The sequence below is a fragment of the Homalodisca vitripennis genome, chromosome 2, assembly GCF_021130785.1.
Source record: "Homalodisca vitripennis isolate AUS2020 chromosome 2, UT_GWSS_2.1, whole genome shotgun sequence".
Classification (NCBI taxonomy): Eukaryota; Metazoa; Arthropoda; class Insecta; order Hemiptera; family Cicadellidae; genus Homalodisca; species Homalodisca vitripennis.
The window spans coordinates 61,470,833-61,498,299 of NC_060208.1; the positions used below are offsets into that span (position 1 = coordinate 61,470,833).

The 27,467-nt window shown below is 31.3% G+C and overlaps 1 protein-coding gene across 1 annotated transcript in view; it reads right to left on the reverse strand.

The window, feature by feature from the left end:
- LOC124355652 (visual system homeobox 2-like) overlaps positions 1-17,512 on the reverse strand; it is a 56,668-nt gene extending 39,156 nt beyond the window's left edge. Inside the window, exon 1 of the mRNA XM_046806814.1 lies at positions 16,687-17,512. Within this exon, the coding sequence (XP_046662770.1) occupies positions 16,687-17,029 (343 nt within the window). The 5' untranslated portion in view covers positions 17,030-17,512. The remainder of the gene's footprint in view (positions 1-16,686) is intronic.
- Positions 17,513-27,467: the final 9,955 nt, after the last annotated feature.

Here is a 27,467-nt window from a genome sequence, read left to right on the forward strand (position 1 = left end):
CTGTCAATAAAACCCGCTTTCCCGAAAACTTAGTTTTTATTCACATTGGTACCATTATTTACACCAATTCTTATCAGATCAAGCTGAAATTTTGCATAGTTGTTCTTATCAGTTCTCTTAACAAAAATAAGAAGGGGTTTAAAAAAATTCTAATTAGTTTGTATTTTAAAAAATTTATACAATTTTTTTTGCAAAATATTAACTTTCTTAAAAAATATTTCCATTTTATTTTTTTGATGTAACAAGAATCCTTTTTATTATTACTAGTAAATGTGTACAGTACAAGCTGTAAAACTTTCAGCAACATTGGATAACTTTAAAAAAAGTTATGTGTACCTAACAAGTGTTGATTTAACATGGTGAAGATAGGGAGTACCGTGTCACCTTAAGTATTATTCCAGTTTTATGAATTATTATTAAAAGCACGTGGTGGGTTTTTATATGTTCCAGACCACTTATTTATGTATTTGTATATTTTCTGTACTCCTGCTACATTAAATTTAAACCCAAAAGGCCGGAAATAAAGTGCTTTTTAACCTACCTTTTCATGAACGATTTTAAAACCTCAAAAGCAACATCTTGCAGGCTTTTGGCAACTCTACACTCCTTTTTTCACAATATTGGACCTTTCACGAAGTAAAATAAGGCGGTTTCATGATTATATATTAAGCCATTTATTAATCTATTTAATTTAGAATCATTGAGAATAAAAGTACCATCAATAAATCCTAATAACGTGGAGAGAAAAATTGTATTCATACAAAAATGTGGAAGTAAAAATATAATTAACTTTATGAATGGTTATAATAATTCGTACAAACTCGACATTCCCATTACAAAATGTTTTGTAATTTCTTACGCAAAAATATTTTAATCTATTTTTTATGTAGCAACATAAATATAACTGTTTAAAAGTACAGTATATCGAAAGACAAAGTTAAACTGTCTTAAAACTTTGTTTAGAATTTTAAAGTATTTTTTTTTAAATTGTGAACTCAATATCCGTAGCTTATTAAAAGTTTGTTTTTTAGTATACATAGAATATAAACTAATTTAATTACCTAACATTCCACACAAAATTTTATTTTCATTTAAAAATTTCATAGCGTGTTCTATATTACAATTTTACTTAAGTAATTTGTAGTCTTTAGTAAACGGTGTAAAGCAAGTTTAAGATTGTAATGTGGTAAGACCATTTTTATACAGCCAATATGTTAATAAGATATCACACAAGTACTGTATTACGTTGAATAACTAATACATAAAAACAAATAGTTATAATAGTAACACTCAATAAAATACATTGTTCAAATAAATCTGAATTGTTAAATAGATTGTTAAAAGATGTTGATTGATTTATTAGGTTATAATTCAAGTCAAAACTCATCATATAACTTCTTTATCCAATGGGTCTAGTTTTCGTAGCCACGACTGTACACGTCACGGGACGTCTCAATCTGAAAAAACGGGCCCAATAACAATCAACCTTAATAACAGGTTATATTGAAAATAACAACAAAAAGCGCTCCTTTTTTGCGCCTACGGCTCGGAATTGATTCACACAATAAAGGGGGGTAGGGGGGTATAAATCAAGAAAATGACGTCCAAAGTGGTTTGGTTATAAATTAGTTGATCTATTGTCCGTTAGATGTCTCAATTCGGAGTAATAAGCCGTGGCGAATGCCCATAGAGGAAAGCGCCTCTCACCGCGCAGCGTTGGCCTCCACAGAGAAATAAACAAGCCACGATTCCAGCATTATAAAGAAATCAGGTCCAATTAAACTGAACAGTTCTTGTTCAATTTTGTAACCTGTCTGCTGAGCTTTTGCATAGATTAAATGCGATAAATGCGTTAATATTTGGCTTGATTCCACGGTCAATGGTATAATCTAAATTCGTTTATGTTGATGAAGTCTACACGTTACATTGTTTATGCTTGTTATTAATATTGTTATAATTATTGTAAACGGTATTTTTTTTTTACTTTTAATTACATTCAGTAGACTTTTTATTTTGTTACTAACAATTTAATAGGTGTGAAACAAGTACAAGTTTTATTGTATATAATTTGTAAAACGATAATATTGTACATGTTTTAAGATATGTGTTGATTTAATAAATGCGCATTGTCTGTATGAATCATTTTTTATTTTATGTTGTCTTTAACTCCTTTATTTAATATAATACTTAAAAACGAATATTTAACAATAAAAAGACAATACAATCGTAAAGCAATTAAACTGGGTTTCAATTGGTTCCTAGTCATTCGTTTTATCAATCTTTCAAGTTATTAAGAGTTGATTTGTTGAAAATATTCTGACAGGGCAAACAGGAAGAACAATTAACAAAAAAGTTACTTTAAATAAACGATTACCTAAATTTGATTTAAATGTTCCTTAGTCGTATTTAAAAATAAAATAAATATTTGTAAAACGTGCAGCTATTATTTAAACTGTAAATTTACAGCGTCAAACTCTATCCACAAACTGCAATTCAAGTTTAAAGCACTGCAAGTAAGTTAAACTACAATATTTTCCATCCCTAATTTAATTTGAAGCAAACCAAAAATCTATCTTTCCCTTTCCCGGTCTGAGACATAAACGGCAACAACTTAATACATCACAGGCAGAGAAATCACACAGGTAACTACAGACCAATAACGTTTCTAACGAGAAACGCTTTCGTAATGTCCGAGACTAAGAGACCACAGGGGATAAATCATTAACAAATTAACTCTCAGAGGTGGACAACTCAATAATCTTTTGTTTGGCACTCAGACCGCGTGGGTCGCTGTATTCAATTCCGCTAGGAGGAATGGAAATATCAAAAGGTGATTTGTGGACCGTTCTCCACGCATAAGGAACTACGGAATAGAACCGGTCCCTGAGCGTATCTTTGAGATACTCCTCGGTTACATTGTTGGGTTTTGTCTTACTGTATGTTTATTATTTATGTTTATTATTAGAGTTATTATTTAGAGTTTTATTTGACACCAAGTTGATTCGCTAGGTAGATGGGAGAGTCGGAAATTCTGCATGTTGTGACCTGTTCTCTTAGAGATTGAAAAGGGATATACGTTCTTCTATGGACTGACTTAAATTAAATTCTTTATTGGAATATTTATAAAATAAGTATATCACAAACCGTACTTACTATTTTTGTACGGCAGCCTATCTGTTGTTGAACCTGGATTTGAGAAATCATAGATAAATCTTTTATAAGTACGGTTATTTTAAATGAGAAAGTAATGTTTCACAGACATCGCATCACTCTGGAATTCCATTATCATAATTGTTCAAGCAACCATTGTAAAGAGTTTTATAATGACAAAATCGAATGAAAAGTCATCATGTGTATCTATACGTTATTAGATTTTTTTAATTATTGATGTCGTCATAACCGGTAATATCAATATGATGGTAGCAAAATTGTAATGGGAAGAGTATATTTATGAAGAACTATACGAAAGCTCTAGGACTATCAGGACGTAAAAGTCAAACTGGAGCTCGTTTGTGGTTTACGAGCAGTAATCAATTAATGGTCAGATAAAAGGTTAACAACGTCTAAACTCGACTTTGGGAACTTATTGATTTCCAGTGTCCCACGATAATGTGGTAAACATCCGGACTAATTAACTCGTATCTGTAGTTTACTGTGAGGGAAGTAACAGAGTATACGTCAATGGCGTACTGTTTTAACACAGCAGCTTGGGGACCGCGTACTTGGCAATATGAGGTTTTAGTTAAGTTCACGCTGGCTGTACTTTTATAGTTAATTAATTTGGATACAACCTGAAAATTCTTACTTACAACACTTAATGATTGTGAGTTGTATACAGATCCAATAGTAGATCACCACAACAGATGGATTTACTATTTTTGAGGTGATTAATTTTATCCGCCAAGGAAATACTGATATGGACAAAGACAATACAAACCTTAACGTCTCAGTGATGTGAGTATCTAGGACCTCAGGACCTCACTAATACGGTTTAAGATGTCAACAATTTAGTTGATTTTAAGTTCGTTGGATAAAAAATAAAAACACATATAAATCTATAGTCAGTAGACTATTTGTTGAATTTGGATCTGGAGCTATTGCTGCATCGTTGTCGCCAAGGTAACAGAAAGGATATTTTGGTGGGCTAGTATTCAACGTTATGAAGTGGTTCGGTGTCTACATTTCACTATAATTGTTTTAGTTTCTCCGTATTTTCTCTATCGGGAAAGCAAGGCAAAGTATCATGGAAACCTATTGGAAATATCTTAGACCGGACGAAGACGCTTTTTGACCGGAGTAGGTTTCAAACTGATTAAGGTAAAAAGGCATTTTAAAATAGATAAATTGAATATTCTTGACTAGGGCAAAAAGGCAAACTGAACTGTGGCACCGTGAATACATTAGACGTGAAGAGATCTTAACGGCCGCAAGGTAGATACTTTTGGAATAAATTAGGCTTTTAAGTTTTACGTACGTTTATGTACGTATTTTCTTCTTCCGGCCTTCAAGGCTGTGCCGTCGGAAATAAAATTCGTCTGAACGAATGTGCTCTTACTCGCGCAAAATCTGATGTAAGAGTCGATCGCAAATTCCCTTAATCTATAATCATTCTCAAATAATATGTACCTAATTTATGCCTACTTACGTTTGGAAAACATCATTATCATATGGTTTAATCATACCGTCTCATAAGTGCTTTCACTAAATAGGCTTCGGACTTAGACTTCGAAAATTGCTTGCGAAACTACGGGGAAAAATATACAATTTAGGTAACTAAAATCATCGTAAGTGTTTTCTGTACTAGTTATATTACATTACATCGTCATATTGTTATCAATATTTCGTATTGCATGAATCTGAATTGATGATTTAACTTTTTTGTTAATGTTGTTTGTAATTAAGTTAAGAAAATTATTTCACATTACTTTATTTCAAATTATTATTATAAATCGAATATTTGGACATAAACTGTACAGACATATACAGGAAAATTTAATTTAGAACCCATAACATATTTTTTGAATATGCACCAATTACTTTTATTAGGACAATGTACGAACTAATGCTAAACAAAGCAAGATGCTATCCAGAGTGTCTAAAGTATAATTTACTTTTCAAATCATCACACGATTTGGAAACTTTCATTTCTACTTGAAAAGCTGTACCTGCTAATAATTCAAAACAAACGTTTTTTATAGCGTAACTAATTTTTTGCAGTAGTTTCTCAAAGGTTATCTGTGATAAACTTGATTTTTTGATCAAAGTCTGAATTTTATGTTGCTACAAGACTGTGAATTTCAGAAGGATCTAAAGACGTTGGGCAATGCAATTAGCAGTATAATTACCGTAACTATTTCACGATTCTGGGACAGGTTTGAAGCGCATAGAGCATAGAGGATTGTGATCGAGAAGCTTAATGGGCGAAAAGAATACGAGAGAATTAATAAAAAGGCCACTATGCTGATGCACATTTTTACGCGATCCCCAAACAAATCTTTTAGATAATTATTTTGTGAGGCGAGTATTAAAAGGATTGGGCATCCTAAAATTTCTACATGCAATAAATAACGAAGATTCAGGCACGAGTTCTCGGACTTTTATCATCGATAAGTAGACTGCGGTATCTAACATATGACTTGTTTAGTCATTTATGTGTATGATATCATCAACTAACATTTTACATCAATTTACCAAATTGTACAGTCATAACAGGGCTTACGTTAGCTGATCCACACTTAATTGAACATTATCCCATAGATTTGGAAAGGCTTAATAATACATTCCGATCTATCTGCAAGAATTAAAGTTGGATTAATAGGCACCGTTATAGGTTATTTATGAATTATTATAAAACTATATTATATTATTAAAAAGTTTTTCCAACTGAAAATTTCAAACATTAATAGCTCAAACTTAAAAATACGAGTATAATATTAATAAGTACCTACGTATTTTCATCATAGGATGCAATGGTTCCTAATGTGTAAAATATTTGAATAACACATTCTGCACATTGATGTGGGAGACACTTTTTGGTGTAAGTCCATGTGGAATGATTTCTAGATTAGTAAGCTAATAAGTAGCAACTTACTTAATCCAGAAGTGTTCATTTCAAGTTTCTGTGTAACTCATAATAATAATATTTTATACTATGAGACGCAAAGGTGATTCAGGTCCGGTAACGGAACTCTTAAACTACATTCCGTCACGTAACTATTAGCATGGAAGGAATACCTCAAGGTACCGTACTAAGACCGGTTCTATTCATTATTAACCTAATGATGTATTTAACCTAGAGATAAATTACTTAAGGCAATTTAACACAAGATTATGGCTTATTTTATGGTAGTCACTATAAGAGTTAAGAAATTGAAACTAGCTTCAATATTAAGCTATCCCATTATGTTCAGCAATTACTTGTATTGAACCTACGTCACAATTGAGTTATTGTAACTATACTACAACCTCTCATTTTACCATTTTGAAAAAAAAACAGTGATAATTGAAAGCTCCACTTTGTTTTAAGTGAAAATGTTACATAACCAAAACTATATAATTTTAAACTAAACATTGAACACTTAGAACTATTTTAGCAATATAGTTATAAACTTTTGTTATCGTGTCCTTTAAAATTATCGTTTCACTATGAATAGCCTATGTAAAATGACATTTTTATAAAAGTTTATATAGTATAGAATTTTATTACTCATTTGCGTACAAATTAACAACCAATTTGGGCTATTTAGTAACGCAGTAACTCTGCTTTTTATTGACATAACAACGAATAATACCAATTGATTTAACAAAATATTTCAATTGTAGTTCAAAAATTGTGATGTATAAATGTCAACCACAGAGAACAAGAATATTTCTATTATGTTACATCAGAGGTGGTTTAGAACAGGATAAAGGAAATTATACATTGTTTTTCACTCAACTAAGTTCTTATTCTTACATCCGGTTCCTGTGGTTGTGGTATCTCGACTGAAATGTCCTGAACAGTTTGACCTAACATTTAATTTTATCTTTCTCGGTTTTCAACCGCATCCTTCCTCTCTGAGCTATACTCCGTCACACGTACACTTGGATTGGATTTCCTTTGATGAAACTTTGCACAATCCAGTTGATCATGTTTGCACAATTTTGGTTTTGAGGCGGATATGACTGCTTCTGGATAGTGTCGAAATCTATGGTTAAAAAAACTTTAACAATGGTCAATGTGTTAAAATAACATGGAAAATAGTTACACATTATTATCCAGCATAGTTTCACATGTTCAAAAATATATATTTAAAATAATTATTCAACATTTTCAGTTTTTACATATTTATCTTACTTATACATATATAACACTCAATATAACTTATGTATGTGTCAAAATGTGTTAAGAATGAGTGTACAAAAACTCAATTTTCGAGCAGCAGAACGAAGCACACATGTTTATAAACATACAATAAATTTGTAAAGATTATAACCATAAAGAATATTCTCATCTGACTCAAGTTTTTAACGAAATAAATCAAATATATCTTTAAAATACGACATGGCTTCTTCAAAACCGTTTGAAGTGGATGTCACAAAACCGAAAGAACACTTAAAAATTTTGTAATGCTCTTTGGCTGATTTCTTTTTATAAAGCTGTATTATCCTTCAACGAGGATTATATCTCAAAAGTGAACATTTTGAAGAGTTCGAGTCAAACATTCTACAGGCAAGGAACACCTCTACTAGTGGCGAATTCGTAAAACAAAACAAAAAAAATCTATTTCGGAATTTAAGGAAATCAGGGACTCAAGAAAAAAGATTACCGCGAAGTTGAAAACTTTGTATCTGAAAAACAACGATTAACATTTTTATTTTGAGACTTTGTTCTAATTTGGCAGAAAAAAGATATTTCTTCATGAAATAAAACAATTTTGTATAGAAAAGTAAATAAAAATATTGGCCTACTTTTAACACAAAATTATGATTTTATTTTTTTAAATTTTGATATCTACATCTACATTTAACTTGTGTGTTAACCTAAGTTAGAAAGTTAATATTATATTTTTACTGCCCATTTTATTTTGTACATTATGTCTGTATTGTTTGCCAAAATTTATTAAAACGATGAAACACCCGTTCAAAACAGATACTGTTGTCTTATATTTTGAAATATAAATTATGTACTTCAACCTAATTCTTATAGGTTCACCAGTTTTACACTTGTAAATATGTAGATTGTATTTAATTGTATTACGTGGTCAATTGCACAAGAAAATTTAATATAAAACTTCAATAAGCCTCTGTCAAAATTTTGTCTGTTAGATAGTCGAAGGCTACTAGCATAACACGTTTACTCCCACACTTAAAAATATGTCCCTTTAAGTTAGTCCAACTGGCACAGAAATGTGCCGGTTGGTATCATTAAAATCGAATAGTGCTACAATTGTTCAGTTTGGTAAGTGATGGGAGGGGGGGGGGAGAGTCACACTCACTATGGATTGGTAGCTAGGTACAATATCTTTATATTTAATGTTTTTAAACTGAAACAAACCACCTGGCCCATACTCGTATATTCGCCTCCTCGAAGCGAACTTACTTACAGTTTTAACTTGTTAAAACTGTAAGGTATAAACTTACTAATATTTTACTAAACATCATTATACCGTAGTGATCTGAAGTGTAAGTCAAGACTCCGGGACAATATTCTCATATAAGGCTGCAAGCGTGACGTTATAGGTCAATCTGGATGCAACAAAAGAGATCAGTGTGTCTGGAGTGCAAGGTGGGCGTTATTCTTGCCCCAGAACCGTGAGAGTTGAAATTGGATCTTATCACATAACTGGCTATTACCATTTTAGATATTACCGAACAATTCTGACAGATACATCACTGAACCGAACTGTGTTAAGCTACATATTCCGTAGTATATCACTTCTAATACTACTAATTTATTGATGGCCTCTCGCCCTTAGATAGGAATAAAACTACACAGGATATACACACTCATTCTACACTATACTCATCTCCGTATAAAAGGCTTCGAATGTTTTCTTTTTCAAAGAGGTTAATCGTGCTACTCGCATTTATGTATAAACATAAAATATCAATTATTCAAACAGTACATATCGTGCTTACTAATTACTATGTTCATAGGGGACTTCTAACGTCTAGGAGCTACCTGATACCTGCACCTACTGGCGGCTATAAACTCCTAGAAGTCGATAGCTCCCAAAGACTAGCACGGGGCGGTAGCTTCCAGAGCCCGAACGCTCCTAGAGATCGGTAGCTGCGATAGCTGGGAGCCTACTGTATTATTATTTTGTAGTGTAATCTACATTATGGAGGTTTTCAGGAACGATATGATTTATTTACAACGACATGCACCATTATACAACTTAGTATTCTTGTCTATGTATAAATGAATTTTCATGCTAAATTTAATATCTACAGTGTACAAATGAAATGTTTTTAAAGGTTTCTTGCAATCTAGCAGTCCGATACATTCACAATTTCGTTCATTAACTTATTTTTCATAACAGAGTGTTATAATACTCATAATAACACTCCGGTGAGATATGGAGGGTATATACAACGCAAGAGTGCGATTAAATTATGTCTTGTCACCTACTTGCATCATTGACTTCCCATTATATTATAAATTATTCTTTTCCCCTGTGTTGAACTCACATGTTTAAATTTAATATGCTTGTAACCTACTCTTTAATTTATTTATTTTGTTTTTTTTTCTCATTGCCATCATGTCACATATAAGACTAATTTAAAATATTCGTTAACGCTAAGGCAAGTCTCATGGGGTGACATGCACCATCATCGATCTCAGTGTTGCTAATGTACTCTATAAATGAAGCTTCATGCTCAATTTCAAGTCTACGGGTCAGTTTGTTTTCGAGATAGGCTATTCTGTGGACCGACAGTCAGACAGAAACTCAGCCAATCACAGGAATAAAGTTTATTTTTTGTACAAGGGAAATTATAGCAGAACCGATACATTTTAATCACGTTGATATTTTTTAACGGGACACTTTTATTTTGTTATCAATGTAACTTAGTGGCACAAATTCATTGCATACAATATTCCATTAAGTGTGATCTTACAACGTTAAATATAAAATAAACGACAATATTTTGCATTGAGATTTTAAACTATTAAGTAAACTATATTCCATTAACTCGTATTCTTTCATCTAATAAATTATATTTATGTGTTTTATGTTTAATTTTTCTACATTAATATAGTATCTAAAACAAATTTCCTGAGGTTTGGGATGTTTTTGGATTAGTACTCATTGCATATAGGTCTGCTTTATGTAAAGAAAGCTCTTGAATTTATATTAATTTAATTAAAACACAAAATGGTATACTAGTTATCTGAATACATTTGAAAAAGAAAATTAACAATAAACATTTTCACAACTTTTGACAATTCCCAAAGTCCTTTGTTGTAGGCACGTAAGAATTTTTTTAACAAAAAGTAGGTTTAGTATTTAAAAGTTTGGTACATAACATAAAACAAATTTATTTATTTATTTTAATCCAATACTGTAGGGCCTATATGTGTATGATAACCAACGTATGCGAAATAAATATTCACCATGTGATTTTAGATTTTTTGAGTTAATAACATATTTTTATTAAGTCCACATAAATTATAGGCACCGTATCGAGAATTTTTAATTGAAATATACATTTATATGTATTTTACGCGTAATCAAAATCAAAACTGCAAGCATTTTCAAATTAGATTTATATATTTTTGTGAAGAGGCCGCAACGGAGGCTATCTACTAGGATTGACTCTTAGCAATTGTTCTAACAATGATGTAGTATACTGTATTTGTTAACTTTTAAATAAGTTGCGAATACATCTCGAAAGAGATTTTGAATTATAAAAAAGTATAACTTGATTTCAGCGTTAGAAATAAAATTACTAATGTTTACAATATTAAAATACGAGATGTACTATGTGAATTGTAAATGGAGAAACCTTTTATGTGCTAACTGTATTTTATGATTCCTTTACAGTAATGAAAATAAATAGATAAAATAAATTAAAATAAGTTTAGGTGATTAAAAACCATACATGAATATTCTTCACTGCGTTCTGTAGTCTACATATTAAAATTGATACAGTAGCCTCAGAAACATCTGGTAACAACCAAGCATCATATTTGAAAGTTCATAATCATTATTAATCAAGTATTTTATTTGTTAAGAGAATAAAAGAAAGTAAATAAAACCATTCAAATTGCTTGTTGAGTGCAAGTAAAATCAAACAGTTCGTGGTCAGAAAAGTGCGTATTATTTTATATTATTCTGGATTTTTCATCGTTTTACCTATAAAAAAATTCTTGTTAAAATTTGAACATATTAATTATTTATAAACAAGTACTTTCATTATATATCGGCTTACTAGTTAATTATTTTCGGATATTATATATGAACAAGTAAAAATTTACACAAACGATAATTTACAAAGTGCTTTAAGAAATTGTTGTTGAAAACCTATTTAAGTGTAGATTGTTTTTTGTTAATACTATATTCTGTAAGTTAAATTATAAAGCAATCCATCGTAACTTAAAAAGTAAAGGATATAATTAACGCGTTATTTTTAATCTAAAGATTAATCATATTTAATTTAATAACTTATTATTTAATTAATAAGTTCAACGTACCGTGCAATTTTTATAAATTGTTATGTTTACTTCAACATTTAAAGTTGCAATCTTCATAAACTTTAACTTTGTTAACTTAATAGCCTATTTTTCTGTTATTTTATGTCGCATATTACAGAGTACCTTTATATATTATGTACAATTGAAATAGAGAGAATGTAAGAAAATTTTTCCTGGGCTTAAGTTATGTTAATATTTATTTTATTACTTTTTTATGGCGATCATTTTTTTATTGTAAAAATGCGGTTTTTACCAAATAAATATTTCTCCAACTAATGTACATACTACAGAGTGTCCCATAAATTGTGACCAGTATATCAAAAACTACTTCGGAGAATTACAAATTGAACTGAATTCAATCATAGTTTATTTCCAAAATATTCACATGCGTGCAGTATTTGGAATAAATATAACTCCTTGAGAAATTTCAGATAAAATGTAGCAACAAATCCACAATACGTAATTAAAAAATTAGCCTATACAATTGACGGAATTAAATTATTTTACTAACTGGGCATTCATTTTTCGTTTTTTATTCAAGTTTCGATTACATTACAAGTTAACGTGTCCATTAAAACACAATAACCATAAAATTAAAGTGGGCTAGGCAGAGGGAATGGGACGATTATTTTTGGTTTTCGCTTGTCTGTAAGTACTGTATGTTTTATAGAAACCTATTTTAATTTTAGAAACAGGGTACACTGCAAAGTTAAGATTTCGTACATAAATATAAATATTGCTAATTGCAATAAAAAGACGTTTTTAATTGATAAAAATTACTTAATTGATAACCAAACTATATTAATTTAATTCAAGTTCTCTAAGGATTTAGAAGATCGCTTCCATGCGACGTACACCACAGAGGAAGTGAGCTAGCCAGCCACTCCGCGCCGCGCCGTGCCGTGCCGGTGGGGAATCCTGCATGGCCTTGGCGGGACTGTCAAAACGGGACGATCAGCTTCATTGAGACAACATTCAACCTTAACGAAGTAGGAAATAGTTAAGGCGAACAGGTGTTCCAGGAGTACATAACTTATATTCGTAATTTGCGGGAAATCGTAGCTTTCTATGCTCGGTCGTGTACTCTTGTTCTACTTGTAAACTACTTTCGTTACGGTGTTCTTGTCGCTGTTCGGGTGGGATACATTTTCTTAGAATCTGTTAACTAGTTTCATAGCTCTTAAAGATATTCTTCCTGAAGGCAAAAAATAAACAAAATTTATCATTCCACGGAGACTTGCCAATTACAGTAGTAGTATTTAGAGCATCTTGTAGTCAGGGCACGTAAACATTGGTACGTGAAGTTTTGCATGTGTTTACATGATAAATAGCTGAACTGTATTTACAAATGGATATTTTTTTATTTATATAACTTAAAATTTACTTATGTAGTATGTTCTCAGAAGTAGATATTTTTTTAATCTTTTTACAGAAATCCCTAAAGGGAATTTAAATAATTAAAAGAAGACTTTATTCCCTTACAACTCATATACATAGTTTTAAGAGTAATATTCTTATCTTCAATCATATTTTTTGCTCGGGCTTAGTTTTGAAATTGCCAAAAATGAGTACTACTTAGTACTACGTGGAGTAATTAATAAGTTGTAATTTTTCTGTATTGAGGAAGGTCTTAAAGCGAATTGTCATGAAGAAATATCTGAACCTAAAAGCGATCATACCAACTCTCGCAGTGATAGTCCATTATATTTTATTACTTTTCGGATAAGAAATATTTATTTCATATATTTTCTAAATAAAATAATGTACACAATACATATATGTTAAAATAAATATGCGAGGCTGCATACAGTAAATAACCTGCACTAAGTCAGGAGGAGATCTTTTTCTACTACGGCTTTGGTCGTGTACACGTAGATTTTCTTGACACGAATAAATCAAATTATTTTAACTTGACTAGATTTACTTTAGTATAGTTTAGTGTTTTAGTCAATTTTTACATATTTTACAATTCCGTTTTAGAAATAAACGTTTCAAATATTTTTTAAAAACTAAAATTGTCATTTAATCAAATCCAAATTTAAAAACAAATCTCATTATCTAGCTAACATTACTTCATAGTAGTGTTTTTAAAATACAACATTAGTATGTAGTGTGGACCTATATTATTACCAAATATAACAATTATTTCTTTGTCAATAGAAAAGAAAGACTCCGTTTGCTCGCTCACGTAAATTTTAAAATATTTTTGTCAGTTGTTTCTGTGAACGAGGAAGGTGTGGACTACCTAAAATAATATCCATTTATCCAAACAATTTAAAAAACTAATAGCGTCTGGTTTTGCTTGTTTAAGTCCCGATGTCCATAAATTTAGCGTGTTCGAAATTAAAATGTACGTTTGAAACCAAAGCAAAACATAATTTTTTATTTCGATTGCCACTTAGTTACACAGGTGACAAAATATTTAGAATATTTTTACGAACAAAACTGTCGTACAAAACATGAAAATCGAACAAAAATGTTTTGCGGCTTACAAGCCGATAAAGTTTGTGTTATGCCGCCAACATTACAAATATCCAATAAGCCCTACATATACCTATTTATATAGAATAATTTACACTAATGTTGAGTTTTATATAAGTTAAAATTTATACTTTTGGAAGTAACTTAACAATTTTTTATTTAACTACTTCCGTTCTAGCACGGGAATTTGAAATACAAGTGGCTATCAAATTGTACTTAAAATAAAATAATTTACCAGTGAATAAATTGTCCCAGATGCCTGTGCCCATGATCATCGCATGCTTGTTAAATGACATGTATCCAGGTTGTACGGAAGGAGCCTGCCATTAAATTTGACTACTAAACTATAGTGAGCGACTAAAACAGTTTATTATTTTAAATGTAGCTATTTTAAACGAAAAACACACGAACAAATTTGTTCCTGACCACAAGTACTGTTTAAGTGTACTGCTATACTTGATAATGTTAATGTACGAGGACTTTCAAATTAATTATATTTGACACTTAACGTTTTTATAATTCCATCAAGAATACTTCATATTTTGAAAATCTTATGTAATGTATGCGAGCGTATCTTAGTAATTAAAAATGGTAGTAAGTAAATAATGTACGCTATGTGTTCTAGAAACTCTAAATTGCCTATTAATAATTGAAAACTATTAAATTGAAATTCTGAATAGGGAACAAAATCCTTGTGTTAAATATTGCAATGGACTGCAATTTAAAGATGTCATATCAAAATGAATATCAATTTATATTGGTGGTGCAGTATTCAAGAAAGTAATAAAATTTATACTTCAGTATTTCGAATTTTAAAGTTGATATATCTGTTGCTGTTAATATTGTATGAGGATTCATCAATCAATTAGATTACAAAAGATGTATGGTGTTACAATTAATTGCAGTACAGCATAAATATTATTATTTCTCTTAAAAACATGTACTTTTAGATTTTTAATGTTTATCTTATCAGTTTATCAGAAATGTACTAAGGTCATAATTTAATTAATACATCAAACATTAATTATATACATTTTGACTAAACCTATCCTTCGGTGTGAACTACACTAGGAAAAATACTTGGGTATCTTAGTAATTTTAACATACTTTTTTTAGTTTATAAATCTACTTCTAACTTTAAAAAATCCCATTTACTAAAAACAAATCAACAATGGCAACCTATTCATTCAGTACTAACAATAAGTTTAATTGACATTGCCGCCAAACTATTATTATTTATTATTTATGACTTATCATTTAATAAACCGAACATAAAAAATAAGAATAATATTTGTTTCTTCATATACAATCTCAAGTCCAAGGTTTACAACAATAGTGAATACTGCAGGTCTATAACATAAAGCAACTAAACAAATTAAGTTAATTTAAATATCCTTTGTCAAATGTGTGTAATTTATAATACATTTTAATTAATAGCCTAATTGAGGATAAAAATGTTCAACATTTTAAAAGATCAAGAAAGACCACAGAGTTTTGTTATAGGTGGTATGTATAAAAAATTATATATTTTTAACAGTATTATGCGTGAAATTAAAATATGGTTGTATAAATTTTAAAGTCAAAGTGTAAGTCCATTTTAGTTATTATGTATAAAAATATTTATTGCGTGTAATTATGTTGAGACAATATTATTCGCAGTTCACAAATAAGTCTATCAGTGATGTTATCTCAATTTGGATACAACATTATTATGTATTTATAATACAATACATTTTTGTTTTAATAAAAAGTAAGGATTATCACGCCAAACATTTGTTTTGATTCTGGCTTGAAACCATGTATGTAACGAAAACATTCATACCTAATGTAACACAAGTTAGGTGCGGTATAAACAATCATAGTGGCATAGATAAAATAGAGTTTACAAAATTTAAACTAATTTATGAGTCAATGTTGGATGAAGCATGCGGTATATCGTTTACCTAATAGGCTATACAAAAGTTCAAAGATTATAAATATTGTTAAATTGCTGTTACATTGTAACATCAATATAACTGATTGTAATCAGATATCCACTACACTTATACATAGGTTTACATACCTACTTTCAAAAAGTAAGTCTCTGAATAGAAGAATAGATAGTACAAGGTAATAGTTTACTTGTACTTAGTAGGTGTACAGACTAAATACAGACTGTAGAGTGTCCGGTTTATATACCATGTATTGTATTGTATTACTTTTCTTTCATATATTTTGGGCTGTAAATGTTTGTTTTGTTTTTGTTTTTACTAAACGAATGAAATTAATTGAGTATCTTGTTCCATTTTAATCTTCTTTATTAATACTATTGTGTCATATCTTGGTTGCATTACCTATTTAAAAGTTGAGACTCTTAGGGTTATTACTTTTCGTACAGTTGGTATTGTGCAGATGTTACAAAGTCACTTTCAATACTCATTTGTTAATATTAAATGAAAAAGTAAAGTAAGTCTTTTATAATTCTAATTATAACCTAAATTACGCAGAAAACTTTATAAAGTGTAGAATAAATGTCTAGTGACTTCTACCTTTCTTCGAGAGAGAATCGCCTTGGCAGCTGTCGGGTGAGTTGGCCGAACGGATCGCCAACTGTTGACGTCTTCTGAGGGCATCGTTCCTGATGTCCTGGGGGTGACCTCGACCCAGGAGGTTGGCGGCGAACCGGAGTGGACCCTGGTGCTGATGGTGCAGGAAGCCAGGGGGTATCCCTGGGAAGCCCTGAAGAGGGAAGCGCGACGCGAAGTGCGGGAATAGGGAGTGAGGCGGCAGCACGGGCGACGGGGCGAAACAACCCCCATTGGAGGCGGCGGCGGCGGCAGCAGCGTACAATCTCAGCGGGGGCGGCAGAACACCTCCTTCTAGAACCATCATGCTCAGAACTTCAGGTCCATGTTGGTCTCAGGAGTCCATCCTAAGGTGGGAAGGAAATTTAACGAAACCCTCCAGATCATAAATCCACGGAACTCCAAAGTAGACTTCTCGTCCTCATAACGGAACAAGGGCCTAGCGCCACTGAACCTAAAGTGTCATTACACAAGTCCTCTCAGTGTTATCAGTCTCAAATTATTTTAAGTTCACGGCAACAGTTCAAAATTCCAGTTGACAATCAAGACTTTTTTAATTTTGTTGAAATAGTGTAGAAATAAATAACACGTTAGCAACACACCAATTGTGAATAAATGACGGGTATTGTCTATGGCTAAAAGTGTTTAACTTTCCTGGAAGTCCTATCACAAACACATCACAGCACAAATGAACACCGGTGATAAAACAAACACAGAAATCACAACAATCGCGTCAGTCCCGGCTGAGTGGATGGATATCCCGCCGCGGAGCAGGCTGTAAGGCATCTAACACCGCTCCAACATCTGGTTCCGCTCTTCCCCCACGGCAGACTAATGATGGGAATGATAGTCAGAACGCGATTGGTCAATTGTTGACCACACCTCTCCAGGCCACGCCCCCGCCACGCCCCTCCCCTCAGTGGGGGAACATTATAATGTAGTTAGCGTCCCCCACCGCCGCGCCGCGTGGCCGCCAGATGCTAAAACACCAAACCTAATTTGTTCCTGACTGTTTTTAAATTAATTGGGATCTGATTTAATTTGCTCTCCGCCGCTTTAAATGTCCGCCATCACTTTCAAGTTGGCTTTTAACCTAACTTTCGTAATGGTATCTAACACAAACTCAGCTACCTCTCCCTGTTTTGTCAACGGTTTATCGACAATGCTGCGCCGTCGGGAAACTCTATGTTGTGGTTTTGCTTTCTCAGTTCTGCGCATACAAATAAAATAGTTATCTTCAATTTAACTATCACTTTTTGTGATTGTGATATTACAGTTTATCAACTGAACTACGATCGTTTAGCAGTAAAACGTTCAATATTTCACTTACCGTACATATGATAGTAGTAGACACTGATTAATGTAAATGAAAAAACTCCATTGTTTTAAAATAAGCAAAATATTTATAGAGCAATTTATCTTAGAACCATGCATTTTTAAATATATTTATTTTCAAGTGTCATTAAAACAAACTGAAAAATCTAGATATCCGAATTCAGCTGAAATCAATGGGTTATTTGCAGAACCTTGTTTCAGCATTCACGAAATCAAGCAATCAATAATCAACTAAATTTCTATTGTTGGTTCAGTAGACTATATTTATTTGCATATAGCCTATTTCATTGGAAATTAAATGGGTTTAGGCATTAAACAAATAAATGTCCTCTTAATTATGAAAACTAAAGTAGCATATAATAATTTCTGTTATATTCCTTTTTATTTCTTGTTAGACTATACTTAATTTCCATTACTTTGTCTTGTTTTATATAAAGAACAAAACTTACCTGCGCGTTTACTTTCTTTACTGTCCATTCTAGTTCTTGAAGCGAGTAACTAATTTCGGAACTGTCAAAAACAAACTATACCATTTAATCAGAATTAGAATTTAATTTCTACTACCCAAAACACATATGACATGGAAATTGCCCCTGTTGACTAGAATATATATGATATACTTGTATATACATCAGAAGACATATAATGCCAACCTTAGAGACAAAAATACTCTAGCGAACATTTGCTCTACTTGCCTCAACATGTCAAACCCTCTTGGATACAGCCAAGCAAGTATGTAAGCTATATCAGTTACAAACTATCGACTATCATGTAGCATCTGCTTGTTGCAAACAAATTTTAATGAGTTAGGCACTAAAAATTGTCATCAACCCGTAATATTCAATATAATGATTTTAACATCCTTAATCATAAATTAATAGATGTTTACTTGCTATACAAATTCAATTTCAGAGTAGGTCGGATTGTTTACTAACTAGATAGCGGGTAGTGGATTGTTACCTAGATAGTAACAGTGTTACTGAGTTTTATCTCTGAACGATGGCAAGTGTTCCGTAAGTCCTGTATCTCCTTCAGTTAACTTACACTTTTAATTTCATTGAAGATATACCAATAAGTGATCTCCCTAAAGTGGAACTAGGGCCTACCTTTTCTAGTTCTTTGAAAATCCTAAAAGATTACTCCTTGATAGTAATGATAGTCCACAAGCAACCAAGTTACATTTTCTATTGCCAAACCCAACGCTTTACTGGAACATGCCAGCTTTGGCAAAAATCTTTTGTGGACTGCTTCATTGCAGCATTGGAGATCTCAATTCACCCCAAACCTAAAAGTGGTAATGGAAATATATTTGCTTCACCGGCAAACCTGCTGAATCAATGTCATATGAAAGATTGGAATATGCCAGTTCAAACTGAAAACTTTTAATGTCCATATTATTATGTACAGTATTTATGGATCTTAAAATATCCTATTACTAAAAATTATAGTACATAATACCAAGGTGATTTTACATTATGTTTTACCCATAACATAAGCTAATAACTGTTAGTGCAACTTTTGTCAAATAGTTTTCCTGGTATCTGATTGTGTTAGGAATCCAATGGTCTACAACTAATGAACATTTAATCAAAATCATAAGTCTATTTTAATGTTCCTAATTTAGAAGCAATAATAATTGCAGATCTATGAGTAAGTGTACAAGAGATAATATTTTGTAAGTATTTAATGGGATGTAACTTATATAGAATGTTGGAAAGAAAAAAAATCCAGAGTTATAAACAACTTATTTGGAGCAAATTTACTGTGACAAGACATGGCCCCCATTGAGGTTCTCAGCGAAAAGCCAAAAATACAAAAACTAAATAAACAGGAGCTCTCAATGTGGGCCGTGTCCTGTCACGGTAAATTTACTCCAAATAAAATATTTAATATTCGATTTAAATAATTCTACTGTCATTATATTTGTGATGATATTGTCTCAAAACAGACATTCTTGTAGTTCTTGAGAAAACTGCTGTTTTTCTTTAAAGATATTCAAAGTTTTAAAGTTTTTATGGCCATTTTAAAAATACTAAAAATAATTTCATGTCAATTTTTCAGTAACTGGCCTTTTATCCATAAAGATTTGAGCGAAATTTTATATAATTTATTGGTCTTTGAGTTATTACTTTTGTATTAAAAAGCACATACAGACAGACAGATGGGAATCTAAGCATCAGATACCCATGTTCATCTGGTGAAATATGTTTATCTTGACCTGAGCAATATAGTGGTATACTTTTTTTCCAGAGAGTTACGGGACACTCTGTATTATGTTTTCATGTACTTTTACACTAAATAATCATCATTTTTCTATTATAAAAAACTAATACTATTTTATCACTTCAAAACGTAAATTAGATACTCAAATTTGGGAAGTGCATTTTTAAACTCCACATATAAATTTATACGCTAAATATTATTTTATCTACTATCCCATATTCGTCTTGTAGAAGAAAATGCGATGATACCCTGAAAAATATTATGTAGGTATTAAATTTTCCGTATCGACTGCCAAGAAAGTGTGCTCTCATCCGCGTGCGTGTAACTAGGCATCGGCTGAGAACAAAAACAAGCCGATTTTAGATCAAATGTCTCTTACAGTTATCTAAATCATTAATGAATACCCTCTGTTCATATGACATCCTTTCCATTTAAACAATGATCAATTCAGTAAACGTTACAAACAGAATGACTAAGTCCAATTGTTAATGTTGAGTTTAGCTGCAGTTCACCTTCCTATTAGTGCAGCCTCTGGAATCTGATGCTGTCACATACTTGACTCCTGAAATATGGAAACATGTTCGTCTGAATAGATCCAAAAAACTATAATCAACATTCCCATTGAATCAACCCTTCACACCATAAGTATGTTACGACTTGTTTTTAAAGAAGGCGTTTTTCTTAAAACAACACTATTATGATTCGATAAAATCAATTTAGATAATACATTCACCACATAATACACATAGATAACATGCACATTAGCTCATCACTAAAAAAGAATCTTAAAATGATTGAGCTAAGCTAAAATGTAACCCATGTGGACCTACTAATAATTCCATGATTTTTCAATCCCCAGAACTCGTAAACCATAAAATACTAGTGTATAAACCTTTGTCAAATTTTGACATTGATTTATAAAAAAATTAAATACATTTTAAATTACAGTATAACCATTCTAGTCATATTTAACGATAAAAACGCTACGACCGTCTAAATGGGTTTCTAATAACGTTGACTTAATTTTGTTCCAATTATTCAAAAATTATGTTTGTAAAAATATCCACCAATAATGATTTGATATTATTGTACATTTCTATAGGTTTAAGGCTATCTCGAAATCTTACGAGATAATCAACGGCCAGAAACATTGTTGAAAACTACGACCATTCTCAATCTCTTTTTCCTTTTGTACTACAACGTACAATAGCTAGTATATATATATATAATTTATTTATCAAAATTTCAACGTTTACCAGCAACCTTGAAGAATTGTCAGAAAATAAGTAAGGTAAGTACAAACGTGATAGTTTAAACGCGAAGTTGATAATAACAATTATTTGCTCAACACTAGACTTCTGGCTTATGATAGAGGTAGACTTCCCAGAGATTGTACTTATTCTATTTATAAACGTATTCCTATTTTTTAAATTATTCTATCCATTGTAACACTTCTTTTTCGTAGAACTTAAATATTTTGGTGTTTAAAATATCAGTGTTAACACTTCATTTAATCTGTTGTATTTTACGTTATTAAGATTCATTATCTTCGTACATAGTGAAACATGTGCGTTGATTATCCCATCAAACCATTTTTTACTTGCAAATATTAACTCCGTCCTATGAAACCCTCTTTCACATGCACATTTTAACTCCGTCCCATAAACACATTTTCGAGATGCCACTCACAGACTATAGAGGATTTTAAAAATCTCATCCTTTAGCGCGCTAATTCGTCTTTTGATTCCTTCGTTTATTTGTTAATCTCAATTTGTTAAATAATTTTATAATTGTAAAGAAATATATGAAGGAGCATAAGTATACACAAGTGGGAAGAGTCGAACAACACCACGCGTTTCCTAGTCAAACGTTTATAATCGTCCATTCTTAAATAATTTTAAAAACAAAGTTTTTTGACTACTGCTTGGATTTTAAATGATTAATTTATTACATTAACCTTTTATCATGTATTAGGCATAATCCCATATAAAATATACTTATATTACTGAAATGGGTGTTTTTTAAAGTTCTCATAATTCATAAACCCCTATAACCATATTGGGTTTTATAAAGCAGGCTATATGTAAAGATAATAAGCATCCTCTCAGTATTTAATACAGAAAAGCTCATTTTAGGCACATTTTCATATAAATGTGTCTAATGTAATAACCCTTAATTCCTGTAAATTTTTATTTTTCTCCAATAATGACTGCTCGAATTCAATGCCATCATAATCCGAATTTATATATTCATATTTGATTTGTTGTAAATTCATCCATACATATGTATACGTATGCATGGGGTTATACAGCACAATGCGGGCTTGTGAACATAATAATTTCCGTAAGCTTGTACGAATTCATAATCAAACATGTTAAGATGGCGCTTGTTCGTATTCACATGCGTATCTAGGATGACCTAATAAGGGAAAGGGGGGGTACCACTACCTAAAAATTTGGGAATGTTCTATGTACCTCCCCGTCAAGCTGCGGTCCGAGAGCTCTCTTCCGAATTGTATTAAAATGCTATCATATTAATAATTACAAGTTTGGTAACTGACTGAGAGTATTATTTTTATTTTGTGCCCCACAAAACGGTTATAACTTAAGTCAAAATTTATTGAGATCGCCAAATAACAAATAAAAATACGAAAATTACATATGTTTACTGAGATTTACAGAGACTATAAAAATTGTTGTATCATCAGAACTACATGTCACTTTTCTCTATCTTTTACCGTGAATTTATAGATTATAAATCGTGCTTCCTGAATAAATGTCTTTTACTTGAGAATGGCAAAGCATTTTTTAAATAAAATCCTTCGTTCATTGTATTTCAAACTTTGCCATCCACGGTATAACGGTTGTCTTTTAAACGCACGGCGCAGTGATGAACAATAATATAGAAAATACAAATTTCTAGTCATATATTTACAAAGCACGATATTTTTTTACTTTTGCCATCTAATTTATGGTTTTCAGACACTAAGTACGGCACAAACATAAGTAAGTGATCGGTAAATAACTTTCGTAACAAGAAACGAACTCCGGTCACACGAATATAAATCGACGAAAAATTTTTCAATGTATTTTGTTTGGAAATTTGAATGTTATGTTACTACTCATAACAAAGACTCTAATAACACATTACAGTTGTTATTCTTTTGAGTTACAATAGAAAAATCTATTACGAACAGCAACCTGATATCTGATAGAGGAGGCATGGTATTAATAACATTTTTTTTAATCTTTCACATAAAAATGTCTTTTATTTAACAGATTTTCAGTAGTAAGTAAGCTCAAACAAAAAAATTACAGAAACATTCCGGAAAATATTGCAACAGACACAGACGTTGAAAACCCTTTTTAATAAAGCTTTCCTTTTAATTCATAAAACAATATCAGTTTATAACTAAAACAATTGTTAAATCATAAAATTATAAAAAACTTCAAGATACTCATATTTTATAGAATAATCTCCCACGAGAATTGAAGAATTATTCCAAATTAAAGAATTTTGAACATAAAAACTTATTGCTAGAGTAAAATCTGGCCATGCGAGCAACTCGATTGTTTCCTAATCGCGACCCTTTGAGAGTAACCAGAAAATTATCAACAGTTAATTATATCTTCGTCATTTAATCGCGAGGTGGAGAATTTAAACTCAACGGGGTATAATACACGAAATCCAAGACATTTCTACAGAATTGATTGAAAACAACTCTGATACATTAAAATCTGGTTCCTCTTCTTCCAACAAACAGACCAGTATTACCACTGTTCAATCAAAAAGTTTATAAAATTTACCATTTCAATTTTAAATTTAATTTTCATTCACAAAATCCAGTTCTTTGAATCTACGTATAAATGCATTAACTTTTCTATCAAAGAGTATTACAACTGTTTCTTTCCTTGTCAAAGAATATGATTTGAGCTATCCCCTACCTTGACATTCTTGACTGACCCCTCAATAAATGAGAGTATCTTTACAAACAGATTTGAAGATTATTAAAGCCATTCTCAAATAAGCTATCACTATTATAGCTTGAGACTAATATGATTAGCCTACTCAGTAAGTTGTATATTCTCTTGCACAACATAATAATGTAATTGCAATACAGTACACTAATTTATGCTTAATATATGATCAAACACTCCAATAAATGAAAAATTTTTATTTTGTGAGGCCTTTCGTGCTCAAAGAAATGTTATGTGGGTCTGACGATGTGTTCTTTGATCACGAAAGGCCTCACAAAATAAAAATTTTTCATTTATTGGAGTGTTTGATCATATATTAAGCATTTAGTTTCCAATAAGAAGAAGCTGGTAAAATGTACACTAATTTAGTTCATTACTGTACTTAACTTCTCTCTTGAAACCAATAATGTAATATGTTAATCTAAATTTGATTTCCATTATAATCTGCCCACAATTTCAGCTGTTTCTTTATTTCTTTCATAAACTGTGGCTTCAGTTAAATCATCATGACCGCAATTTGACTCTCGTTTCTGAGGTAAATTTGACTTTGTTGACCACAGATTGTCAGGGTTTTTTAAGATAGTGTTTTGAGTCAAAGCTGAAACAATAGTTTTATTTGAGTCAGTAAGTAGTCTTTTAAGGATTTCTTTTCTTCGGAATTTCAAGTTTTGTTTGTAATAACTACGATGTGTTTAAAATTCCGGGTTATAGTTGGAACAATGAAAACTACAATCTAAACATTTATAAAAATTCAATTCTATACTTTGGTCCTAAATATGGTCCAAACTCTATCTCTTGAAATAAAAATATCTTCAAGTGCACTATTTTTGAGACCAAATTTGGACTTATCGGTACGCCTGTTATAAAATCAATTAAACGCATCATTGCGTAATTTTAACATATGAGCAGTACTTTTATTTCTTTAGGTAGGTCAACTATAAAAATAAGTTTTGAATAACATCTAATTTTGAGTCTTAAATTTTTGCAGAATTGTCTACCATAGTTAGACATTTTAGTAGAAACTTATCGAGAAGTAACTGAAGTGACGGTAACAGAGAATAAAAAAGATTTTAAATTAGTACGAGTGCAATCGGCAAACTTTCTCCTCGCGGGAAGTATGCGAAAGGAGCTGGCTTTTATTGTATTTCTCAATGTCTACTGGTTGTGCATTACTGATTGTGCTCTTCTTCCCAAAAAATACTATGCGCAAGTTTTATGTACTGTTTGTTAGCTGTAATAGATAAAATATTAAATCAAATAAAAACGAAACTGAATTATGAACATGGTTCGACTATAAGTACCTGAGTAATAATTTCAGTTTGACACAAGTAAAAATGCAGCTGGAATAATTTTACAAGTTAAACCCACACCCCCTCCGGTTACACTACATCGAGTTTGACTTGGGGATTGCCATGTGGAGCTTGTTTGTTCGAAGTTATCCTCAGGCATTTATATTTTGAGGAAACTGTCCGAATACTACCCAACTTAGGTACTAACGACAGCATAATATGGACTGATCTACTCACACCTTTCTTACGGATTGGCATTGTGGTGAGGTTGCACAAACTTTTCCAGAATATTCATCCTTCAAAAAAAGCTGTTCGTACAATTGCAAAACTGAAATGAAGAGTCGTGCAGGCCAGCTTTCAAAATTCTGAAACTGTTGACATTACCTTGCTTCTACATCTTTGAAACATATCTTCTTCAAATCCAAATGCGAACACATAAGAGGAAGTGATTTACACTCTTATACGACTAGAGGCAGGGACGACTACCTACCTAACTGGGAGACACAGGACAGTAGCTCACGAGCGTTTGTTTTCTCAGGCAGGAGTTCGAATTGTCAACAACTTGCTGAACTCGATTAAAAGTGTCCCCATGCTGAAAGCATTTAAAACTCGTCTAAAAACAACATCGACCACACACGTGTTCTATAATATAGACGAGTTTATGGTACACAATTTGAAGACTTCTTCATTAGTTTACTGACCGAGAAAGTGGTGGATAAATTCGAATGAATGAGAGAGAGAGAGTGAACGCAAAAATTGTACGTTTGAAAGGGACTTTGATGTTATAATAAATGGAAATTTTAGCTAAACTACTTAACGATTGCTATAACATTATTTTTATGTTTTACGCAATATATAATTTTTTATGATTATTATTGATGTGCATATGTTTGTATTTGCTTTTAAATAAACTTTTCCTAACATTAATATAAATAACTCGGTTTTATACATAATAGATCATTATATATTTTTATATCTCAACGCTTCAAGTTTAAAAACTTCAGAAAATCTACAATAATGTAAAATATTACGTTATTTTTAATATATTGTAAAATCTAAAAATAGCTTTGATTATTACCTATCAATATATAAACACGAGTTACTTTAATTTCTAACCGATTCAAAGTTCAAGTATCCTTGAAAGTTTCAACCAATTAGTAGTTTCAATATGGCGGCCAATAGAATTTGCTACGAATTTATATTTTAAGTTTTTAACAACATATCCAAAATAATGATAAAACCTGTTATACATTTAAAGCAATTTAAAGAATCTTACGGATTTTCTGATCTCTCTTAGTATTTCATGATGAGGGTGTTCAACGATTGGAAGGGGATGGTCACATCCCAGTTATTATGAATCGTAGAGCAACACGAGAAAAAAGTTTTAAAATACTCATAATTTTCAACAAAGTTTGTATTTACAAGGCCATTGACATTCTGTAATGTTTCGTAAAGATAGCGACCGAACAAACCTTAAGAAGTACACGAAGCTTGAGAATTATACGATAACATCAAATCATCTTTAGTAAATATATTTTAAAATATAATTTTGTAACTGAACTAAATCTAGATTGTATTGTTTAAAGTTTCAATACGATGGGGGTTTGTAAATGTTTTATTTCATACGAGTACGTTAACAGTTTAACATTGGAGTATTTTTAATATGTATATAGTGCCCTAATATTAGTATTAAACCAAAACTGATAGTTGTTATGAACTACAATTGGTTCGTACAAGTTAAAGAGGAATCGGTTAATAGTTGACATTTCAGCTAGTCAACTAACAATGACTTTCTAACAGCGTTACCCGAATTAAAAACTTGATTATCGCTTCAATGTAGAATAATAAAATTATCGTATTTTAGGATAAAAATATCGTACCATGCACATTTTAGATGACAAATTACATTTTATTTCTTATT